At 38.1% G+C, this 20742-nt stretch overlaps 1 protein-coding gene across 4 annotated transcripts in view; it reads left to right on the top strand.

Annotated features, from left to right (window-relative positions):
• MYO16 (myosin XVI) overlaps nucleotides 1-20742 on the top strand; it is a 387593-nt gene that overhangs the window by 63426 nt on the left and 303425 nt on the right. Inside the window, exon 1 of one of the 4 annotated variants that reach the window (XM_040536868.1) lies at nucleotides 9227-9586. The exons of the other annotated variants lie outside the window; for them this stretch is intronic. Within the exon in view, the coding sequence (XP_040392802.1) occupies nucleotides 9559-9586 (28 nt within the window). The 5' untranslated portion in view covers nucleotides 9227-9558. Of the gene's footprint in view, nucleotides 1-9226; nucleotides 9587-20742 lie in introns of those variants that run through there. 4 annotated transcript variants of the gene reach the window in all.

The raw sequence follows: 20742 nt of genomic DNA on the forward strand, positions 1-20742 counted from the left end.
TCTGCTGATTAATTGCATCCTAATATGAAACTGTCTTTAGCAAAAACTCCAAATACGTGTTAACTTCAGACACTATAATTAGGTTTAGTAAATGCTGATTTTTTTTGGCAGATATGATTATTTTTCTCTTTAAAACATAAGGTACTGAATTCTGTAAACCTACATTAACACAACATTAGGTTTACATAGATGAAGTTCCAGGAAGACTAACAGTAAAAGGTGCTAAGCCCTCTCTACTCTTGACTTTCAGCCATGGCTGTAAGATTAGACTTAGAGTCAATGATGAAAAAACTCCTCCTAATTACTCGAAATAGCCTTACCTACTGCTATGTTGTCCTTGAATTTGACACAAATATGTTAATAATAGGGAAAAGTATTTCTGAAATGAGAAAGATATTGAGAAATGGGTAAATGCATAGTTTTCAGTTAACACTAAGTTCAACATGATCATTTGAAAGACGTTATGCAAATTAGTCTTGGTGTGCTGCGTATAATTGCCTATTCTTTCCTCCAAGATAGCTCATTTGTGTCATTTTCCGGTAATCTTAGGTCATTCACTTTAAAGGGTTTAGCTCTGCTCCCTTTGAAGACAATGACAGAGCCCCTACTGATTTTGACATTAAAATCTAAGAATTCTGAAAGAATTATTTCTAGTCAGTATCAACTTGCATGGTTTTCTCTTATTCTAAGAATTTACAGTGTTGATCCTTGGAGATTTCAGCATAATGTATTTGGGCCAAAAGGTAAGGGGAATAACTTGTCGTGCAGCTTGCACTCTCCCAGGATGGCAAGGTGCGGTATCACGTTAATTCTTCTTAAACTTTCTTTTCTTTCTCAAGAAAAACTCCACTATGAATTAAAGCCTTTTAAATTGATTGAGATGACATAATTTAGCCCGCTGGATAATTCTTTTCAGATATGTTTTATCTCCTCATTATTGTGCCTTTCTCTGTTGTTACTTTCTCAGGTGTCCCTCACTATTTGAAATAAAAGGTAAATACTGTTGCATGTCCAAGAAAAGGGTGTTAGAATAGTAACTACTTTTCTAATACAGCATTTGACTGTAAGAGGTAAGTGTTCATTTGAGAGCAAAGAAACAAACCTTCTGTTGGTTATGAACAGCTGGCCATTCCAGTAGGAAAGGAAATGCATCATTCTGTAAGATTCCACAGGTTTTCTAATCATTGGTGCATTCAATATAACATTATTATAAAATAGGAAAATTGGGTTTCAGCTATCTGAATTTAGATATTGTGTTCATTTTTATTGCTGCTCTAGTGGTATGTGTAGTAACTGTAAAAAGCTGCCCTACTCTTCACTTGTTCACGTGTAAATCGTCTACTGGCTGAGTTGAGGGATTTTTTCTTTATTTTTTACTTGTATACAAAAGACAGAAATCTGATCTGAATATTTTAGTTATTTCTGTTTAGGGGAGTTGATTATCAAGGCAACTTGTATTTATTGATTAAACCAGTCATCAGAGTTCTCCACACAATTCTTGATCTATGTTTGGGGAATCCTTTTTTTTGTTGTTGTTCTTACTGGCATCACAACTGTAAAGTTCTTTTCCACCACCTTTCTGACTGCCTTTATTCATAACCTCGTTGATTGCCCGTAATTTGACCCTAAATTATTTTATTAAAGTCATATTGTTTTACCGTTTCCTCAGCATTATTTGGACATCTCTACAAGTTGATGTCTTTAATGGTCTTCTTCTTACCATGCCTCTGTTTCCTAGCTTCTTAGCATACTCCTCTCATTCCTCCTCTCCTTCCACTAGCAGCTGTCCGTTTTTTACCAGCTCCTAGTTTAATTTCTGCTTATTTGAGAATGAGAAGTTAACTCTATTATGTTAATGCTGACTGAAGTAAATTCTGTCTCTCTCTTATTCACTAACTTTATCTACTGTTCCACGTTATTCTCAAGACATATCATGTTATCTTAAGTCACTTCATAAGTTCCTATTATCAGACCGTTTGGCTCGATTATCATTCTTATCAGTTCAGGCTCTTACCTGGTCTCTGAGGTCAGAATGATGAATTTCTTAAGCATTGATGCAGATAAAGAAAAAGTGGAAATAAATAAGTACGACCATCAGTGACTGGAGAAGGTGTAGAATCAGAGTGATTGAGATTTATTTTTCCAGTCTTTGCACCTGTTCTTTCCCAAAGTCCTATCTCTGATCAGTGCTTTATTCATAAGAACGAATTTGGAACCAAATATGCATTAACAAGTTAAGCTAAGTTACATGAAGAATGGAGAGCAGAAAGGCTTTGAAAAAGAAACGGTTGTATGTAGAATGAGTTGGAAAGTAGAATAATAGAAAGATCAGAAAATAAAATAGATCTTGGGTAGCTTTCTGCCTAATTTTAGTCTTTGTTTTTTAGATTCTTTTCTGCAACTTAATAATACTCTATTTTGATTATAGTGTTTATATTTCAGTGTTTATATATCAAAGCATTATATGCATCATCATTTTCAGTACAACGATAGCTGGCCAATATACATCTTATATCTACAAAACTATCCTCAGTATCTTGTGATTTCAATTAAAACTTTCATCTAATATTTATTCTGTTCTTGGTCTATAACAGTTGCATGTCGTTTTCCATATATAAATGTGTTTTATTCAGTGGGTTTTTTTTTGCTCTGCATATATAGACTACTGTTTTTAAAAATATTTAATATTTAACAGCATTCTTCCATTTTCTTTCCTGTTCTTCCTTCCCTTTGTGACTTCTGTGCTCACATTCCAGTTACTTTATCTGTCTATGTTTCAGAAATACCAGCAAAAAACTAATAATCACCTGTTTAGTAACAACACTGCTGTGTCCTCACTGGCTATTTTATTAATTATATTCTTAGTTCATAAGAATGATACAAGGAGTCACTTAGGATTTTTATTTTTATCGTCTTCATTTAATTTTGCTTCAACATAATTTCTTCTTTCTTTTTATTGTGAAAGTATCTGTAAAATATTGCAGGTAATCTTCTTCCCTTTTTCTTATTCAATGTAAGACTTGGTAATAAACCTCAGAATCCTGAATTGAGAGCTAGAAATCTTTGTTTGTTTAGCTTTTTGAAAATTAAACCTACCAAATCCAGGTAGGATATCATCATTGGGTGAAATTAAATTCTGTGAAGTCACCAACCCTTTTCATATCTTCAACAGCAGTCCATGTATTATTTTTTTTTGAACACTTAGTATTGGAGTTATCTCTGGGATTACCAATTGCCACACCATCCTCTGCGCTGTCCTGTAGTCCCAGAGGAGTCTGATTCTTCCGCTTCCTTCTTCAGCTAAGGTATTTTTTTCTAAATTATGATTGCATTTTATCTTAAGTGCTTCTTCTGCAATTCTTCCAAGTTTTCTTTCTTTATTGTTAAAGATTTACACAGTTGAAGTAACATTTGCCCCAGTAAAGCTACACACATTCTTCTGTTCTGTTCCAGGCTTTTTATCCATCTTGTAGTGTGGTCATTAGTCTCATAGTTTTAAAACTATCATACTAATTAGAAAAGAAATATTAGGGATACAGTGCAATGGGTCATAGCACTTGCTAATTATCAGGAGGATGATAATACACTTTATATGTTGAACCGAATTTTTATCTTTGTCTATTTCTTTCCTGAATATTATAAACTGGAAAAAAAAAATCTATCTGATCATATAATAACTCTTTACGTGGCAATTCATGGTGATTTTTTTCATTTTTCACTTGTCTGGTGGTAGTGATGGCTGTCATGTTTTTCATTTTTCTGCTTATTATTTTAACGTCTGGATAGTTTCTTTTCAGATTCGTAAGAGGGTTTTCATGTTTAAAAAAATAAATCTGCAGCTCCTCTCTAACATCCTTGCATCAAATGTAGTAAGAAATGTAGTTTTAAAAAATTTATACACCGATTGTAACAAAGAAATTATTATTGCGTCACTAGCAGTGCCACAGATAGGACTACCAGCATATGAGACCACTGAGATTTCTTTGTTGTATTTAGTCTTGTTATTATTCTATTCTGTCACCGCATATGATACTTTCTTTATCTTAACCAGTGAAGGAGCTGCTAGGGAGGTCTACACACAGCATAAAAATGTTCATTTTGGGCGTGGAAGTAAGTAGTTCTCTCAAGTGGCGTGCAACTTCTACTGGTAATTCTCCAGAGTTCATTAGTACTGGATAATAATGTCCTGTAAGTGACATTATTAATGTACTGTTTATAACTGTAATGTAGAGTTTATAACATTAAGTTGTAACAGTAAATGGAGAAGACAGAAAAAGTTTTTTTTTTAATTTTTCTTATTCTGTAAGGATTTGATCCAGTGACAGAAGAATGGGAGGAAGATCCCATACATCCTTTAAAAAAAAAAAAGGTATTTCTGATGAAGTGGTAATGGAAGAAAGTGTGCAAAGGTTGGAGGAAGAGAAAAGAACTCATCTAGTTCTCTAGGGGTCAGACACACTCTGAGTGATTGAGTGATTAGATGTGGTTTGTTGATGCTATCTATGGAACAAACCTTGCATATATCTTACGGGCCAATTCATCTGAAAGTTTATGTGGAAATATTGCTGTGTTCTGTTCTGCTGTGATTCATGTGGAGAAAATTGCTATATAGGGTGTTTCTTGCTAAGTATCTGCATCTGTTGTGGCTCATCCCTAGCTTCCTGAAGAGCATACAACTACCAGATGTTTCCTGAAGAGTGGCTTGTTGGCAGCTGGATGGCATGGCCAAGGAGTGATTGCTAAGTAGTATGATTTGTCAAAATATATGAGGAATGTTAATGTTATTCTGCATTCCATGGTTTTTGTCTGGTGAAGCATTGCAGTCTTAAACCCATAAGTAATGCATTGAAATTGTAACATCTGAAGGAATATAGCAAACTTTGTTGCAATGCATGAAAATGTCATAAATGGGGAGCATCTGTCACGTTTTTAAAACCAGCAGTTATGGTGTTTTTCTCATGATTTAAATTGCTTTCAGATAGGTCTGCATTTTTACAGCAAATCTTGCTGTTATATGAGAAGTATAAAACACTAAGGTGTTAAAAATATTAGATGTTTGGTTGCTTGTGACACCAGGAGACACTAAGAATAATAAAATATTTACATGACATGAATACAATACAGCATGTCAGTTTTTGGCAGCAAGACCTTATTTTAAGCAATGTTTTTGTGTGCTGGGTTTAGAAAACATTTCATAGGTACTTTGTCTAAGACAAGTTTTGAGCCTTGGAAATTGAGATATGGAAGCAGTGTACACTCTGAGTTGGCAGCCTGTAAATGCACTTTTATGTTAAGACAAATAACTATCCTAGTGTTGGCTAACCAGTTTGAAGATTCTATTTTATTTTTTTAATCTGTAATTCCATTGAATGCTGGAATTGCACTTAGCATAAAAGTGACTATTTCCTTCCTATAGGAAAAGGTGACAAGGAATTTTTCTGAAACGGCCATATATATCTTGTTTTCTGACCTTGATTCTCTTTTATCGCTATTTTTGGTAAGCTAGACAAAATCAAATATATTAGTATTCGGTGTTTTAACGTCAGGTTTGGTACCAGGTCAGTCTTTGTTCTCCAGTCCAAGTACACTTGGGTGTCTCTGTAGACTTAAGCACTGGATTGAAAACGTGTCTGTGTTCCCTAATATTTAAAGAAGGCACTTTTGCAACACTCTGAAGAGCTTGTACAGTTACATCTGCATTGCTTAAATGGCTGGACTTTAAATGTCATTTCTGTCCTTTTTTTTTACTTTAGGATTCCTTTCTCATTCCTGGACTTCAGTCAGGAGAAAATGTCTAGCACAATTAATGTCCCTCTTCTTGTGAATAAACAAATTGTATCATTTGCTTTGTATAATCACTGACAACAAAATATTTCCTCCTTTGGAGTCATCCTAGAATCCAAGATCTTTTATTTGTTGTTCGCATACCTGAAATCTGTTTATGACATGGACATCCACCACCATGAGCACTACAGTTTCTTCTCTTTCTGTTCTTTCTCTACTTTCCAGCGTAGAAGAAGGCTGCAGTGGAAATCACATGTCTTTCCAACACGTGGATCAGATTTTGTCCTCTTTCAGTACTCCTGTGCTGGCTTCCTTTTGCCTCTGGTTTAGTTGCCACTTCTCCTGAAGGTCCATCCCATCTATACTAATATTTATCTGATGGCTTTATTTCTTTTCATTCTCCACTTCATTCTCTTTACCCTGCCTAGTGTTTTCATCCCATTTCTTTGGGATCTTTCCTTCTTCCTCATTTTTGCACTGCTTCAATGCCGCCCTTCAACTTGAGTCAGAACTTCTTGGTGACAGCAATATACAATGTCATTTTCTGAATTTTCACATCTTTTGCAAAGTCCACTAATGATAATTAGCTATGTAATAAATCTAAATTAAAAAAAAAAAAGTCAAAAACCCAAGCATGTGATATTGTAAAACGAAAGGTCTTTTGAGGTTAGCTGTCTGCGAATGCCACATCCTGGGAGTGAGACACACTTGGCACCTGTCTTTCATTCACCTGCAGGCTATCAATCACACTTGAGCAACTGACCTCATATTTTTGGCACATGGGCTCACAGAGAGGAGAGGAGAGGCCACAGGCCCTGCTGCAGGTGGGGTTATGTGCTGCTTGATGGACCCAAAGGTCCAGTGGCAAGGCACAGTCCCCAGCCACGGCATAATGCTGTGGCTCTTCTTGTGTCAAGTGGCCCCTTGCACTGCCCTGCTTACGTGGCCCGGTGCATGGTAAGAGAGAAAAGAAAGTGGGGGCATATCCTGGTCATAGACAGTATGACTGCTCCCAGTTAGTCTGATGTAAATATGAACAGTCTGATGTAAACATGAGTACTGTGTGCAGTTCTGGGCACCACAGTACAAAAAGGACATGAAACTGTTGGAGAGTGTCCAGAGGAGGGCTACAAAGATGGTGAAGGGCCTGGAGGGGAAGACGTACATGGAGCGGTTGAGGCCACTTGGCCTGTTCAACCAGGAAAAGAGGAGGCTGAGGGGAGACCTCATTGCAGTCTACAGCTTCCTCGCGAGGGGGAGTGGAGGGGCAGGCGCTGATCTATTCTCTTTAGTCACCAGCGATAGGACCTGCGGGAATGGTGTCAAGCTGAATCTCCCCTGTCGCAGGCTAGACATCAGGAAGAGGCTCTTCACTGAGAGGGTGGTCACACAGTGGAACAGGCTCCCCAGGGACGTAGTCACGGCACCAAGCCTGTCGGAGTTTAAGAAGCATTTAGAGTGTGCTCTTAGTTGCATGGTCTGAATTTTTGGGTAGACCTGTGTGGTGCCAGGAGTTAGACTCAATGATCCTTATAGGTCCCTTCCAACTTGGGATATTAATTCTGTGATTAAACGTGAAGTTAACGTTCTGAGGTGCTCAGGAGCCTGCCCTGTACCTTGGTCCTCTCTATATGGAAGGCAAATCCTAATACCTTTTTTTTTCTCCCACATTAGGTTCACGCCAAAGTCCAAATGCTTCTTCTTCCTCTTCATGCTGTCTTGAGAAAAAACACCTTTTGCCTGTTGCTCCCATTCACCAGTGCTTGCCCAGAGCCCTCCTGCTCTCAGCAGGCTGTTGTGGGTGGGTGGCAGCCCGGTGCCCTTAGGCACGGCACAGCCCAAAAGTGGTGCTCAAAGGGCTTCTTGTCACGTTACTTGACACTTGCTCATGGACTATGACTTACATTGCCTCTTAAAGCACTATGTATGCATTTTTTATAAGCCATATGGCCCAAGGTGGCCTAGTGTTAGATATATGTGAAAGGAAGTCTGGAAAAATTTACTTTTTAATTACTTTACAATAAAAAGTTTCCATAGTAATATAATTACTGTATTGTGCTTTATATAATCTATCCCTCTTTCCTGAGGTTATTTTTCTGCATTGTTTTCCTTTTCTTTTGAAAAAATATGTTTTCAGTAAAAAGCAGCAACAACAACAAAAACACCTAAATAATTACTCTGGCAAAACTGTTGTTGTGCGTACTATACCTAAAAGTAGGTTTGAAATATGTGGCTGTTAGGAGCTGAGAGATTTCACCTGAGGGTTTTGCTAATGGATCATGGGAAGCCTGTGAATATACATCTTTCTGCTCTTGTGGGAACTTTGCAGAATAGTTAATAGAATCTGAATTAGTAATCCTTACTAATGAGACAGACCCTTTTCCCTTTGTAGTCCCTTTAATGCTCCATAGCTGTTAAAAATGTTATGTATACAAAACAGTAAGTGAGAACCTTTCAGATGAATAAAAGATTTAAATATGGCTGGGCTATCAGTTTCCCTTTACAAGAGCTCTCACTCAGTGAAATGATGACTGTGGTAAGCATGACAAATGGTAAGCAAAGGTAAATCCCCTCTGAGCACCATTTTCTTAAATTATTATTTGATTTATTTAAATGTCTTGCTCTAGTTCTTCTTGAAGAAGTAGTAACCAAATACTTAGGTGGCTGTTCTTGGGAAAGTAATGCAGGGATTGTGCTCAGAGGATGATGCGGTTTGGGTGTTTAAAATACAATGCAGGTTTGCCTTTTGTGTGCCCTTAATCTGAAGCCGGGTAATGCGTCAGGATACACTGACTTGTTGTTCCGGGGTCTGCTAAATAATTGTATGGACTTGTTCTCAGTGGAGCCTATTTCATATTTAAATGTGATGCATCTTCTTAGGCGTTTTTTCTTAGAATCGGTGATTACAATATCATTAGATAACGCACATATTCATGACATAAACCATGCAGAGCCTGCAGTTTCCTTCTTCTGACAGAAATACTCCATCTGTGAAAAAGATGCAGTGTAATACAAAGAAATGCCAAAACAAGAGCATATCGAGGAATGTACACCCAAGCATGTTTCTCAGCTCAATTTAAACTAACCCATGCATAAACCAGGAGAGTCTGAAGATGGCTGTGAGCTCTGTCCTGATTTTTACCTTACAGCAAACTGACATAATGATCTGTGATGCTAAAAGGTGGTTATTTTTGGGAACCTATATCAATTTCCTATTCACACAGCAACTGGTGGCAACTAAAAATAATCATGTTTTAGTACCAGCTAAGAATCTGGTTGCATTTGGCGCACAAACGCCACGCACGAGTAAAATTTAAGATCCCTTGTTCTGCGATTTCATTCGAGCCCACTCATCAAGCTTAGTTTGCTGCCATTTGAAAGCTATTGAAAAGCCATTAACTGGCAGGACTGCGAGAGCCGCAGTGCAGCAGCACACCTCAGTGCTGGAAGAATGTGGCTGCAAGTGCACACCAATTAAATCTTTCTATTCCTGGGGATGTGGGATTAGGAGCAGTGTCACTCAATCGTGCTACAATAGCACGTGCAGTAGTCGTGGCTCAAGACACACAGAGGTTTATTGTAACTCCAGCAGCCGGGCGAGGATGACTTGGAAGCCTCTGCAAGATCCTGGAACAGAACCTGCGTTAAATAATGTATTCTGATGTACACCGGATACCTGAGGAAGGGCTCTAAATAATGCATTTCCAGGGCATCACAGTTGTAGCAGAAGAGAATGCTGAAACCTGTAGCAAGACTACAGCCTGAGATGAAAGAATGTCTCATTACCATTTTATCAAATGCTGTGAGTAACAAAATGGTTATTTTGATCATAAAGCTGTCTTTCTATTTGCGAGGTGTGTCTTTTCAATGCGTATGCAAAAAGTCGGAGGCAGATGCTGCATGATGTCAACGTGGTAGTCGGGAAGGGGAGTTGTTACTTTGCATGTGAATATGCAGGCAGAGCAGGGTTTCTTTTTCTCCTCTGTTCAGAGGCAACTTCATTGTGTGTGTGATAAAGCTCTCATTCTGAAGTTCATACTGATTAGCTCTTTAAACTTTTTTTTAATTCTAATTATTCACTGAAGAAAATAATTTCCCAAAAGAAGAAACGTGTCATATATAGCATAATGGTAAAGATGCCTATAAGGACAACCTTGGACACTGCTCTTACACTTTGCAAGGGTACTATAAATGAGAATAGCTCATAATTAAGAGCACATCTCATTATCTATGTAGATCAAACCTTTGTGTCCTCTCTTTATCAGAATATTTGGCTATTTGGTGGGACAAACTTAAAAAATGAAATGAACTTTTAACCTTGAATCATGCAAGCTACCTCCTTAGAGCATGAAATTAGGATCTGTGCTAAATGCATTGATTCAATGCAGAGCAAATTGCTAGCAGCATTTTTTTTTTATCTGCCTGTCAAGATTGTGCTTGTCTTCCTAGCATGGGTGTTTTTCTAGCTTTTGCATTTTGCTTTTTAAAGCATCCAGTGTTTGAATGGAAATTGCTGTCTTTACATCATAGTAATGAATTATTATTTAGATATTTGTTTTTGGCAGCCAGGAGGAGTTTGTTAGCCATGGGCATTTTTTTTTTTTTACTACAGGACTTGGAAAACTTCAGATTTCTAGTGGTTATGTCACTTTTTTTACATGACAAATGGCAGATTGCTGTAAGAGGTTTTCTTCCCAGACTGTGGTCTTTGATATAATGTAAGTGTACCAAGGCCATTCTGGAACTATTTTTAAAATACTGCATTAAGAAACCAATAATGTGGTTCTTTGATGTTTTATTATGAAATTAAGGTGCCATGGAATTATTTCTGGAATTCAAAGGGAAATTAATTATGAGGGTTTCCTCCTGTCTGGATTCAGTGGGACTTGTGCATGGAACTGCTTTCCGAGTACTGATGGGAGCTCCTAGCCTAAATTCCCTGTATATGCTGAAAAGCACAGATTGGTTTTACTGGGTAGTTCTAAAGGTATATTCTAAGAATAAGTCTTGGAGCCTGTCACGAGACTTGAGAAATGCAGATGGGGAATTCGCAGCGTATCATCTTGAAGATGTCAGAATAGTCTTGTTCCGTCTTTATTCGCTTTGGAATTACTTTCTTAAAGTGAAAGTGTATGTGGGCATGTGTGTGTTCAATGACATACTGTATATGTGACTATGATGATACCATAGGTTCCTTAATTGACAAGAGAGAAGGATTACTATAAGGTTCTCATTAAAAGGAATTGACTGACAACTACTTGGGATGTTCACTGCATTGGTTAGAGGGCAGGGATGAAGGACTAAAACACATCAGAGGGAAAGGTGAATGTACATTACAGTTTTGACAATATTATTTCCTCTTTTCCAAATTAGGAATTTTGTAATAAGAGGTTTTTTACTAAATCAATGTCTTTTACCCCATAGCACTTCTTCCAAATAGTGTGCTTTAGAAGGCAATGGGTGCTGGCTGAACCTTCCAGGAAGGCATTTTACTGCCTGTGCTTCCCCACACAGAATTAGTGAATTTGCTTCCACCTCCACCTGTAATTAGTGAAGGAGAAACCCTCCTCAGTGTTCCTCCTCTGAGCCTTACCATTTGACTTAACATGCCAATAGTGTTACTCATGTCTGTGTTTGGCAGAAAGCTGGGATTGAATATGGGCCAGGGCTGAGTGCCAGTGGCAGCACCAGTGATGCTCTGAGATCTGCTGAGAGCAGCTGAACCTCGCAAGGGATAGCACACGAGTCTTCACACCACGCTTTGTGTTTAATCCATTTAATCGATGATTTCTGTATCAGAAGGAAAAGACATTGAACCAGAAGAAACATATTTGCAGAGAGTACTGTCTCTGGGTCTACTTTAGAGAGAGGGAAGTATCTAAAAGGTGACTAACGTCACTTTAAAGCTAGTATTTTATGGACTGTAGTGGTATCTCCCTGGATGTTGCGTGTGTCTGCACTTTGTGCTTTAATCTCTGCAGACTGGAGTGTGGAGATCTGAGCTGAGAAGGTCTATACCTATTCTTCTTCTAGTGCTTTAGTACAATTTCACTAATATTCCATCATTTTTTTTCAATGTGCTGCTCCCACTAGGACACTGTGAAAATGAGCTGTACTGTCGTCATCTTGTCACAGGACCTTTCAGGCTGGAAGTAACCAGGTCTCTAGTCCACCCTCCCGCTCCTCTAAGCAAGGCAGCTGTGTAGTCACACCAGGCTGTCTGGGGCAATGCCCAGCATGGTCTTTCATCCCAGTAAAACCCTGGAAAAAGACCTGCTGCTGCCCTCGTACCATCTTCAGCTGGCACCTGCAGCATTTGAAACACAGGCAGTGTGTATGTCTGCCTGTTTGAGCAGCTCACATTGCTGCTACTGGTGCCCATCTTCTTTTGTGGCCAAGCATTTTTGCCTCTGAGAGCTGTCCCTGCCTGTGTGAGTAGCTTCTCCTTGGCAATCAGTTGGTGCAAGCTATTTAGCAGAGAGCGCAGTGGTTTGTAGGATGCTGCCACATGTTATCTGCCAGCTAGTGGGTACCATTTTATCTCAGTGATTTGTGTGACAGACTGTACAAATGAATGTAATTTTTGCAAATTAGGCAGCATCTTGCTGCTAGCTTCTATCCCCTGTATATCTAGTTATGACATAAATATCATCATTTATGTATTATGGCTCTGGTTTTCCACCTGTACTCTGGACTTCCTCTAAGGGACCTCCGAAGGTAGCAAGAAGAGCAGTACTTTTTTTTCAGGAAGCTTAAATTCATTACCCAGGAGTCTGATTTCCACTATAAATGTTGTAGAGATGCATGAATCTAAAAACAGAATGAAGATTTTGGTAAGGAGTGATACTCAGAGCAGCTGAAAATCTGAGCCAAGTGAATTTATCCAAATACTAGAAATATCAAATCTGAGCATCAGAATCTATGTTCTCTGGTTTGGGAGTATCTCTTTTTCTGATTCCTTTAATCTCCTTTGTAGGAATTATGAAACATTGAAATTTGTTTTGTTAGAGACCAATACCTACAGAGATCTGGAATGGAGATATTAACTAGATGCTTATTGGTGAATTTAATTCAGGACTTGAAACAAGACAAAAAAGCAATTATTACAAATTTCTCTAACACCTAGCCCTTGTTAATTCCACCGTCTAAACATATGGCAAGGATTGTCTGTGGAGAAAATTATTTAGAGTAGAAGATGCTCTGAAAGAGTTGGCCTTTAAATGTTGCTATATCCTCGTAAGATATCTTGTAACCTATACTGATTTATTCCTTCTTTTCACTGTCTCCTAATCATAATATTTAAAAAACCTATATACTCCAGTGATCTTTTATTACATTAAAAAAAAATAAAATTGTCTTGACTTCAGTCTGCAGTACCAGAGACCTTAATCATATACTTTGTCTTGAAAGGCCAAAGCTAGCAGTAATGATCTTATAGGTGTCATCTTGAGTATTTCTCACACTAATTCACAGAATGTTTAGTAATAAAGTTATCATATTTATGAATAAAAGAAGAGTAAATTCTTTGGATTATTCTTATGATTTCCATTTTATTTAATTTCACCCCACTTTTTCATTCTAATAAATTTTCTGTTTCAATAAAATTATTAACCACTAGGATACCCAGCACAGCTGGATGAGCATTTCACCCGTGGTGTTGTCTGCTTCCTTTTCACCAGGGTTATAGGATGGACTGCATTAGCATGTTACAGGATGTTTTCAAAGAGAGAGTCATATTGTCCCAAGCTCTCATTTAGCACTTTGAATTCAGTCTGGGTGCTGTTGCCAAGTAATTCAGCCCTTCTTGAGTCACCCAGAGTCGTCTTTGGTTCCAGACTTGTGCCACAGCAGTAGATCTACCTGAAGTGTATGCAGCTTGGAAAGGGGTGGGGGAAGATGTGATGTGATACATTAGTTTTAGTTTACAGAGGATGGGGACTTGAAATTGATTCCCCTGAGGGGGAAGAGGTAATAATACAGTGGGTGAAACATGTGATATGTTCATGTCAGCTTTATTACAGTGAGGCAGTCTGTGAAGATTTCATGTGTTCAGTGGAGTGAATTGCTGTATCTTAGACTGAATAAGAAAAGAAGAGGAGCCTGAAAAGAAGAACTGGAGTCCCCAAGTTGGTCTATGATAAGTGGTCTATGATAAGGGAGCCCTTTGCTCCTATGGAAGCATGTGTGTAGGATGCGTGATTACCCCAAGTGGAGGAGACACATAGCTCTGTCATGCTGGACCGTTAGTGAGGTGAGAAAACTAATAAAGTCTTCAAAGTGTTTTCTTCTTGTAAATTAGATTTCTTCTGCTCCAGGGTTGAGTGGAATGCGGTGTTCATTTATGCAGTGCATTTTATGATGTCCCTGAGAATTCTCACATCCTTAGTTACATAGAGAATCTACCTATGATGAGGAGCTCAAGGCACAAAAAAGTAAAATTTATGGCAGTAAGCTGTAGAGCTACAAGTACAAACAGGGTGTCTGTACTGGTCCCTATTCAACAGCCATCTCTTTAGTTGAGGTTGGTGTTTCATGGTGGTGTCAGCAAACTCTCATGTCAAATGTTCCTTTTCCTTGTGTATGCTTCTGACCCAGTAACCTTTGGCATGAGGCTACGGTTATTACTGGAATGAGATATCTAGGACAGCCGCTTAAAAAGAGCGGGAGGTCCTCTTCCCTGGGAGCCCAGAAAGAGGGGAGGATCAGTTGTGTGTGAGTGGCCACTGCTTGAGAGTATTCAGATCCTGTGAAGGTGTATTAAGCAATTCTGAAGGATTAAAGGGATTTTACTGAAAGACATTTGTGTCATAAACTTACAATTTAAAGTACACAAAGATAATGCTAACGCAGTACTCGTTATTTCTTCCTCAATTTTGACAGACTGAGTCTAGTGTTCCAGTGATATACAAAGTAGATTTAAAAAAAAAAAAAGTATGATAATTGAGATGTCATGAAGGATATCTGAAGAATTAGGTAAAACAGTGGTTTTTAATTCTACAATCAAGAAACGTGTTTTTTGTCTTACAAGTCTCGATACAAGTAGAACCACAACTAGACCATTTTTACTTCTGTTAACCTCTCTGACTCTCTTATGCCAATCACAGGGTAGGTGCAAGTCAACAGGAAAAAAAAGAAAATGCACAACTTATGAACATAGTACTTCTGTACCAGCTCTTGATACTAGATTTACTGATTTATTTATACTCTCCTGTTCCTGGTTTCATGTGACAATGACAGAAAGTCAAGGTTGTTTTTTTTCCTTTTTTAAAAATTTGAGCTAATTTGCTATCTAGATATGAAAAACTTAGGAATCATGACAGTGGATGCCAGGAAAGAAGTAAAAAAAACCTTTAATATCTATATATAAACATGGGAAGTGATATTTAGAAAAATGTACTTTGGCCCTGTAGTAGCCCAGTTATCTTTGCACTTTTGTAATACTGGTAATTTAATATTTTGTCAAGTATGCCTTCAAGTGAATAAAACATTCCTAACTGTAACAACTCATTTGGAGTTTCTAAATAGAAGATTGAATAGAAAATTCTTTTTGGAAAAATACAATTTGAAATAACAGCAAGAGGAGCAGTATCAACATGGACAGTTGAAGGCTACAGGATTCTAACTTTGTACTAAACTAAGCATAGGTTGTATTTATAATATTTTCCAAGAAAATTACAGTCATCCCCAAATTTCTATTTGAACATTTTGTTTCATACTGTGAAAAAAAATCTGCCATGAAGGAGAGGCATATCAGCATTTTCTATGGAAAAACTTAACTGTGAACTTGTGAAGAAATTATAAAGAAATCTCTCATATTTTTGGTCCTTGTACTCCTTTTTTTCTTCTAATATAGTGACTCTGCAGACAGCGAAGAAATATAACCATCCTGAAAAGAAAATGCAAAAAGATTGTAAAGGTCAAAGTACCATATTTTCTCACCATATTGCACAGCATGCATGAAGCCTTAGAATTCTGATATTACATTTTTTTGAGAAGATTACTGCAGGAATAGAGAACAGCAAAAAAGAACCAAACCTCTCTATTTCCACATGTGAAGTTGTAGTGATGTAGCCATTTTTCATTACAAAGTTGGTGAAAATTTTGAGAATCAGGAACTTATTTTCATTCCTGAAATAAGTTCTTGCTCCAAATAATCACAGTTTTTTTTTTCTTTCTTATTTCAGACAAAATAATAGACTATATCATGGTAAATTTTGCACAGCTGATAAGTTGTAAAGCCTAAGAGAAAACATCTGTAGATAATGAAATAAATACTTGCATCAGAACTGCCACAGTATAAAAATAGTTATTTCAAAGCAAGTAAAATTCTAAATTAAAGTAATTCTAATTTGTACTTAAACAAATGAAAATCAATTAAGTCAATGAAAGTTTGGTTTGGGAACAACGAAGAGTTGTCCTTATGCAAATTTTGTGATATATCATGAAAAAGTACCGCCAACATTAAAAAAAAAAAAAAAGAATTAATATTTGATTGTATCTTGAAATGTGTATTTTTCATTTGTTTGCTTTCAAGCAACTGCCTTCAGTGCAAACAACAGCATAATAAGACCTACTAAAAGAAATGTACAAGTTCTGGTGTTTTGACTGCTGGACTCTCCCTCAGACAACAGATGACATTGATCAGTCTTTTGTAATCTGAAGAAATGCAATTGCAAATAATACTGCTAGATCTGTTTTCCTTACCAGTTTCATTGTTGTACATTGAAAGACAACCATCTGTGACAAGTTTCCCTATCTGTAAGGTGATGCAGAGAGCTGGCATATAGTGTGTTTTAATCTATGGTCAGCAAGAACCTAGATGATTCTGTGAAGAAAGGAACTGGTAAGTAGTATGAACTGGGAAGGCATGGCACATGAGCAGATGGCCCCCCAGTCATTTATGAGGAGGCTTTTGCCCAGCTAGAATGGAGGCATTCCTGTCAGGTTTTCACGTGGAAGTGTGCATTACTCACCTATACTTCATATTTGACTTTAGTACAGAAAGTATTATTCTTGGGAAGAAGGAAAACCTGGGGTTTGATACCTTGGGCTGGAAATCCTGTTCTGAATGCCTTTCTATGCAGTTTGACTTTTCAGAAGAAATCGAAGTCATATTCAGAGCAGACGATAGATTTAGGCCATTCCACCCCAGGCTGACGGAGCCCTGCTGTGGTAAATTTGAGGCAAATCCTGTTACGAAGCATGACATATGAAATATATATGAGACCTTGTAAAGACTTCTACTGAAAATAGAATGGTCTATTAAGGTCATTTTTTGAAAGCTAATCAATGGCTTTCAAATGTGATCCTTTTACTATACAAGGAATCAAAGCTTCTTCCTGTAAAAGTTTTATAAACATTGGCATCTAAGCTGAAGATAAGGAAGGATGGTGGCAGGCATGCAGAATTTTTCCCTTTTTTCCCTCAGTCTTTGTGGAGGGGATAGTAGTTAAGTATGTTACTGTAGGAGGCTGTAAGGCAGTATGTGAAATCTATGTATCCCTTACCCAGTACTCAGTTTATTGTGAAACAGGAAAAAAATTTATATTCAGATTGTGGATGAAATGAATAACTTGTACTTCAGGTGTTTTGCTCTGCACACAATTATTTCATTTAGTGAGTTGCATTACTGGTGTTAGTTATAGTAGTGGTATGTGTAAATCATAGATTGTGAAAAATAAAGCTCAAAGCAATCTAAATGATGTACTTCCTTCTAATCACCAATGAATATATAGATTTATTGTGTCTCTGAGACGCTTTTTCTGTCTTGTGAGAAATAATGTTGGAGCTGCAACAATAATTGGATTTCTACTTCAGATTCTTCAATAGCTTTGAAGTATTTTTTGTATGTTTGTCTAGTTACTTCCTCAGTGCAAAAACTTGAAGTTTCATGTAGACTAGGGGTCCATACGTTGACACTGTCTTTTTTTGGTTCTCATATGAGATGAAGTTGTTCAATTTTTTCCTGCTTTTCCTCAGAAGAGAAATAGTCAACAGGGTTTTTCCATTTTAACATAACCTAAAAGTGATATTGCTGTTGTTGTATGTTCACACTCAAGTTTGGTAAGGGGTTGTTCTCTGCACTTCTTTTCTCCTATGTTATATGCCTCCATATGACTATAGTATTAGGTGACCAAGAGTATAATGTTTAGATGGTAGATGTGGAAGGTGACCTTGACATACTCGGATAAACTATGTTTTCAGGACACCTGCTCTGCCTGTTTTTGTTTTCACTCATCCCTGAAGATCCAGCTGAGCCTAGCATGAATTCTTGGTATTCTAACCATAGCCCAGGCTAACCGTGGACAGGTCCAATAGCTATCCCCACAGCGCGAGGGAGAGAGGTCTTTCAGAGGCAAATGGTATGACTCTACATACCCAAAATTGCCCTGGTGGTTGCTTCCCTACTTTCTTGGAGCCTTGTCTTTACAAAAGCATGCAGGGTCATGCAGAGATGCCAGAGCTGGCTGGGCTGCCCTGAGTGCCCAAAACTGCTGTGCCTTTGTTGGTGCTTTTGTGTGTCTGTCCACACAGTAAGTATACCAAAACAAGGGATTTTGCAGTTTTACCTGGTAATCTCATCCAGGTGTGCTATTTGTATCTTGGTACTCTGTCTAAATTTACACTATATTAAACTTGTTCTGTTGTTCCAAGTTCCCTTCCTTTTTATGACATATAACCTTTCTTTTTCCATTTCACCCTTCAAATTTCTGTTAATTTCTCTCCTTAGTCACTGCTTAGCTAAGCTATGCATATTTAATTCTTTTCATCTTTCCTCATAAATCAGTCCCTCAGGCCCCAGAACCATTTGTGGTGGTTTCTTTTGAACTGCTCCAATTTGACTGTCTAGAATTGAATGCAATATTCCAGATAAGTTGCCTTTCCGCAGAAAGGAGGAGGGTCTGTTTCCAATCCTTTCGCTATTTGAAAACTGAGATGGCAGTCCCTTGATGTACACTGGGCAGTGACCAAAGGCTTGCATATTAGCTCTGAAGCAGAGTTTTTGTTAGCCCCACTGTAAACTAGTTTTCCATCTGCTTTTACTTTACAGTAATCTCTGTAAATGATTAGATGGCATGTTGAACCACAGTCCACTTGGCACAGGATTTCCTTTCCTGTGTGCTTGCCAGTCCTTACACTTGGGGTCTATCAACCACTGTTTCCTTTTTGGCTTTTGACTATCTGTCATGTATGATACTGAATATCCTCTTTGTCTTGATCCACACATCCCTTCTTAAAAAATAAAAAAATCTTCTGCAGGCTTTACAAACTTTTGATTTATGTATTTCTTGCCTATGTTTTCTGTAATTTTCATATACTATGTGCTGCTTGATCCCTGGCATATTTGTACTTAAATAGGTATAACTGAGGATGTCTGTGAAAGGACTGCCCCAGGATTTGAAACAATTTTTGTTTCTTTATTCAGATATTTATTTATTGTAAAACTGTTGGTTATTTCTGCTGCCATGCCACTTTCTTAGTTCTTTTAGTTAAAAGTGTATCATGAAACCTTTGTAGCAGCTGTAATTTTTGGCTTTCTCTCACTGCGTACCTGTGTGTTAATTCACCCTTCAAAGCTCCAGATTTACAAGTAGCAACAAAAGTGTTAGCGTTTTTCATCACTTACTGTGATCTGAGTGTCCTTGGTCTGCGTAACAAGCCCTTTATATTTACTGTGATGGCAGCAAGAATATTCCAGTGCATCAGTTCCCAGATGCACATCTTCCCTTCCTCTCTGTCCCATATCTGAAGGAGTAGACTAGAGATGAATGTATTATTATATTTCCATTTACTGCACTGTAAGGAAATAACTCATCTTCACAGCTTAGTTACAACTTCAAAAGTTTTATGTTGTATCCAAATAAAGACAGCCAGGTCTCTGCAAAGACTAAAATGAGATATATATACATTTATTTATTTTTCCTAGGGGATTTCCTATCTTTTCCTCTCTCTTCCTTTTTTTTTTTTTTTTTTTTAATTGTCATTTGGTAAGCCCAGATCTCTTTTGCTCTCCTTATGCCTTCTGATCTGGAGCTTCTAGAGTTATTCTTGTTAGTGGTGTGATTTATAGTGGGGTTTATAGTGGGGATTTAAAGTGGGGTGCATCAAGCACAGCATTGCTAGCCAGTCAAGGGAAGTGATTGTCCAACTCTACTCTGCGATGGTGTGGCTGCACCTTGAGTACTACGTGCAGTTTTGGGGCACCACAGTAAAAGAAAGAAAGCTGTAGATAGTGTCCAAAGGAGGGCTATGAAGATAGTGAAGGGTCTAGATGGGAAGAGGTATGAGGAGCGTCTGAGGTCCTTTGTTTTGTTCAGCCCAGAGCAGAGCAGGCTGAGGGGAGGCCTCATGGCGGCCTGCAGCTCCCTCACGAGGGGAGCGGAGGGGCAGGCGCTGAGCTCTGCTCTCTGGGGACAGCGACAGGACCCGAGGGAATGGCATGGAGCTGGGACAGGGGAGGGTCAGGCTGGGTGTGAGGGAAAGGTTCTGCACCCAGAGGGTGGTCGGGCACTGGGACAGGCTCCCAAGGGCAGTGGTCATGGCACCGAGCCTGACGGAGTTCAAGCAGCATTTGGACAATGCTCTCAGACACAGGGTCTGATTTTTGGGTGGACTTGTGTGGAGCCAACAGCGGGACTTGGTAATCCTTGTGGGTCCCTTCCAACTCAGGAGATTCTATCAGTCTATGGTTCTATTTTCTCAAAGGCTTTGCAAGTGACAAGCCTTGTTAAGTGCTTTGTATTCATCTTAAAAATATACATTGTTTGCTTCTGGAAATTCCAAATAATGAGTGACATAAATTCATAGATCCAAAAGTGAACAGGAGATTATAAGGATTAGCTCAGACAGCCAATTTAGCTTTTCTTCTAAGTTGTATATATAGAGTTATATATTAAAAAAAAATCTCTCAATACAATTATTGAATTGGATGACTATTGCTTTCAGATTACTTTGAGC

The sequence above is a fragment of the Cygnus olor genome, chromosome 1 (genome assembly GCF_009769625.2).
Source record: "Cygnus olor isolate bCygOlo1 chromosome 1, bCygOlo1.pri.v2, whole genome shotgun sequence".
NCBI classification, from domain to species: Eukaryota; Metazoa; Chordata; class Aves; order Anseriformes; family Anatidae; genus Cygnus; species Cygnus olor.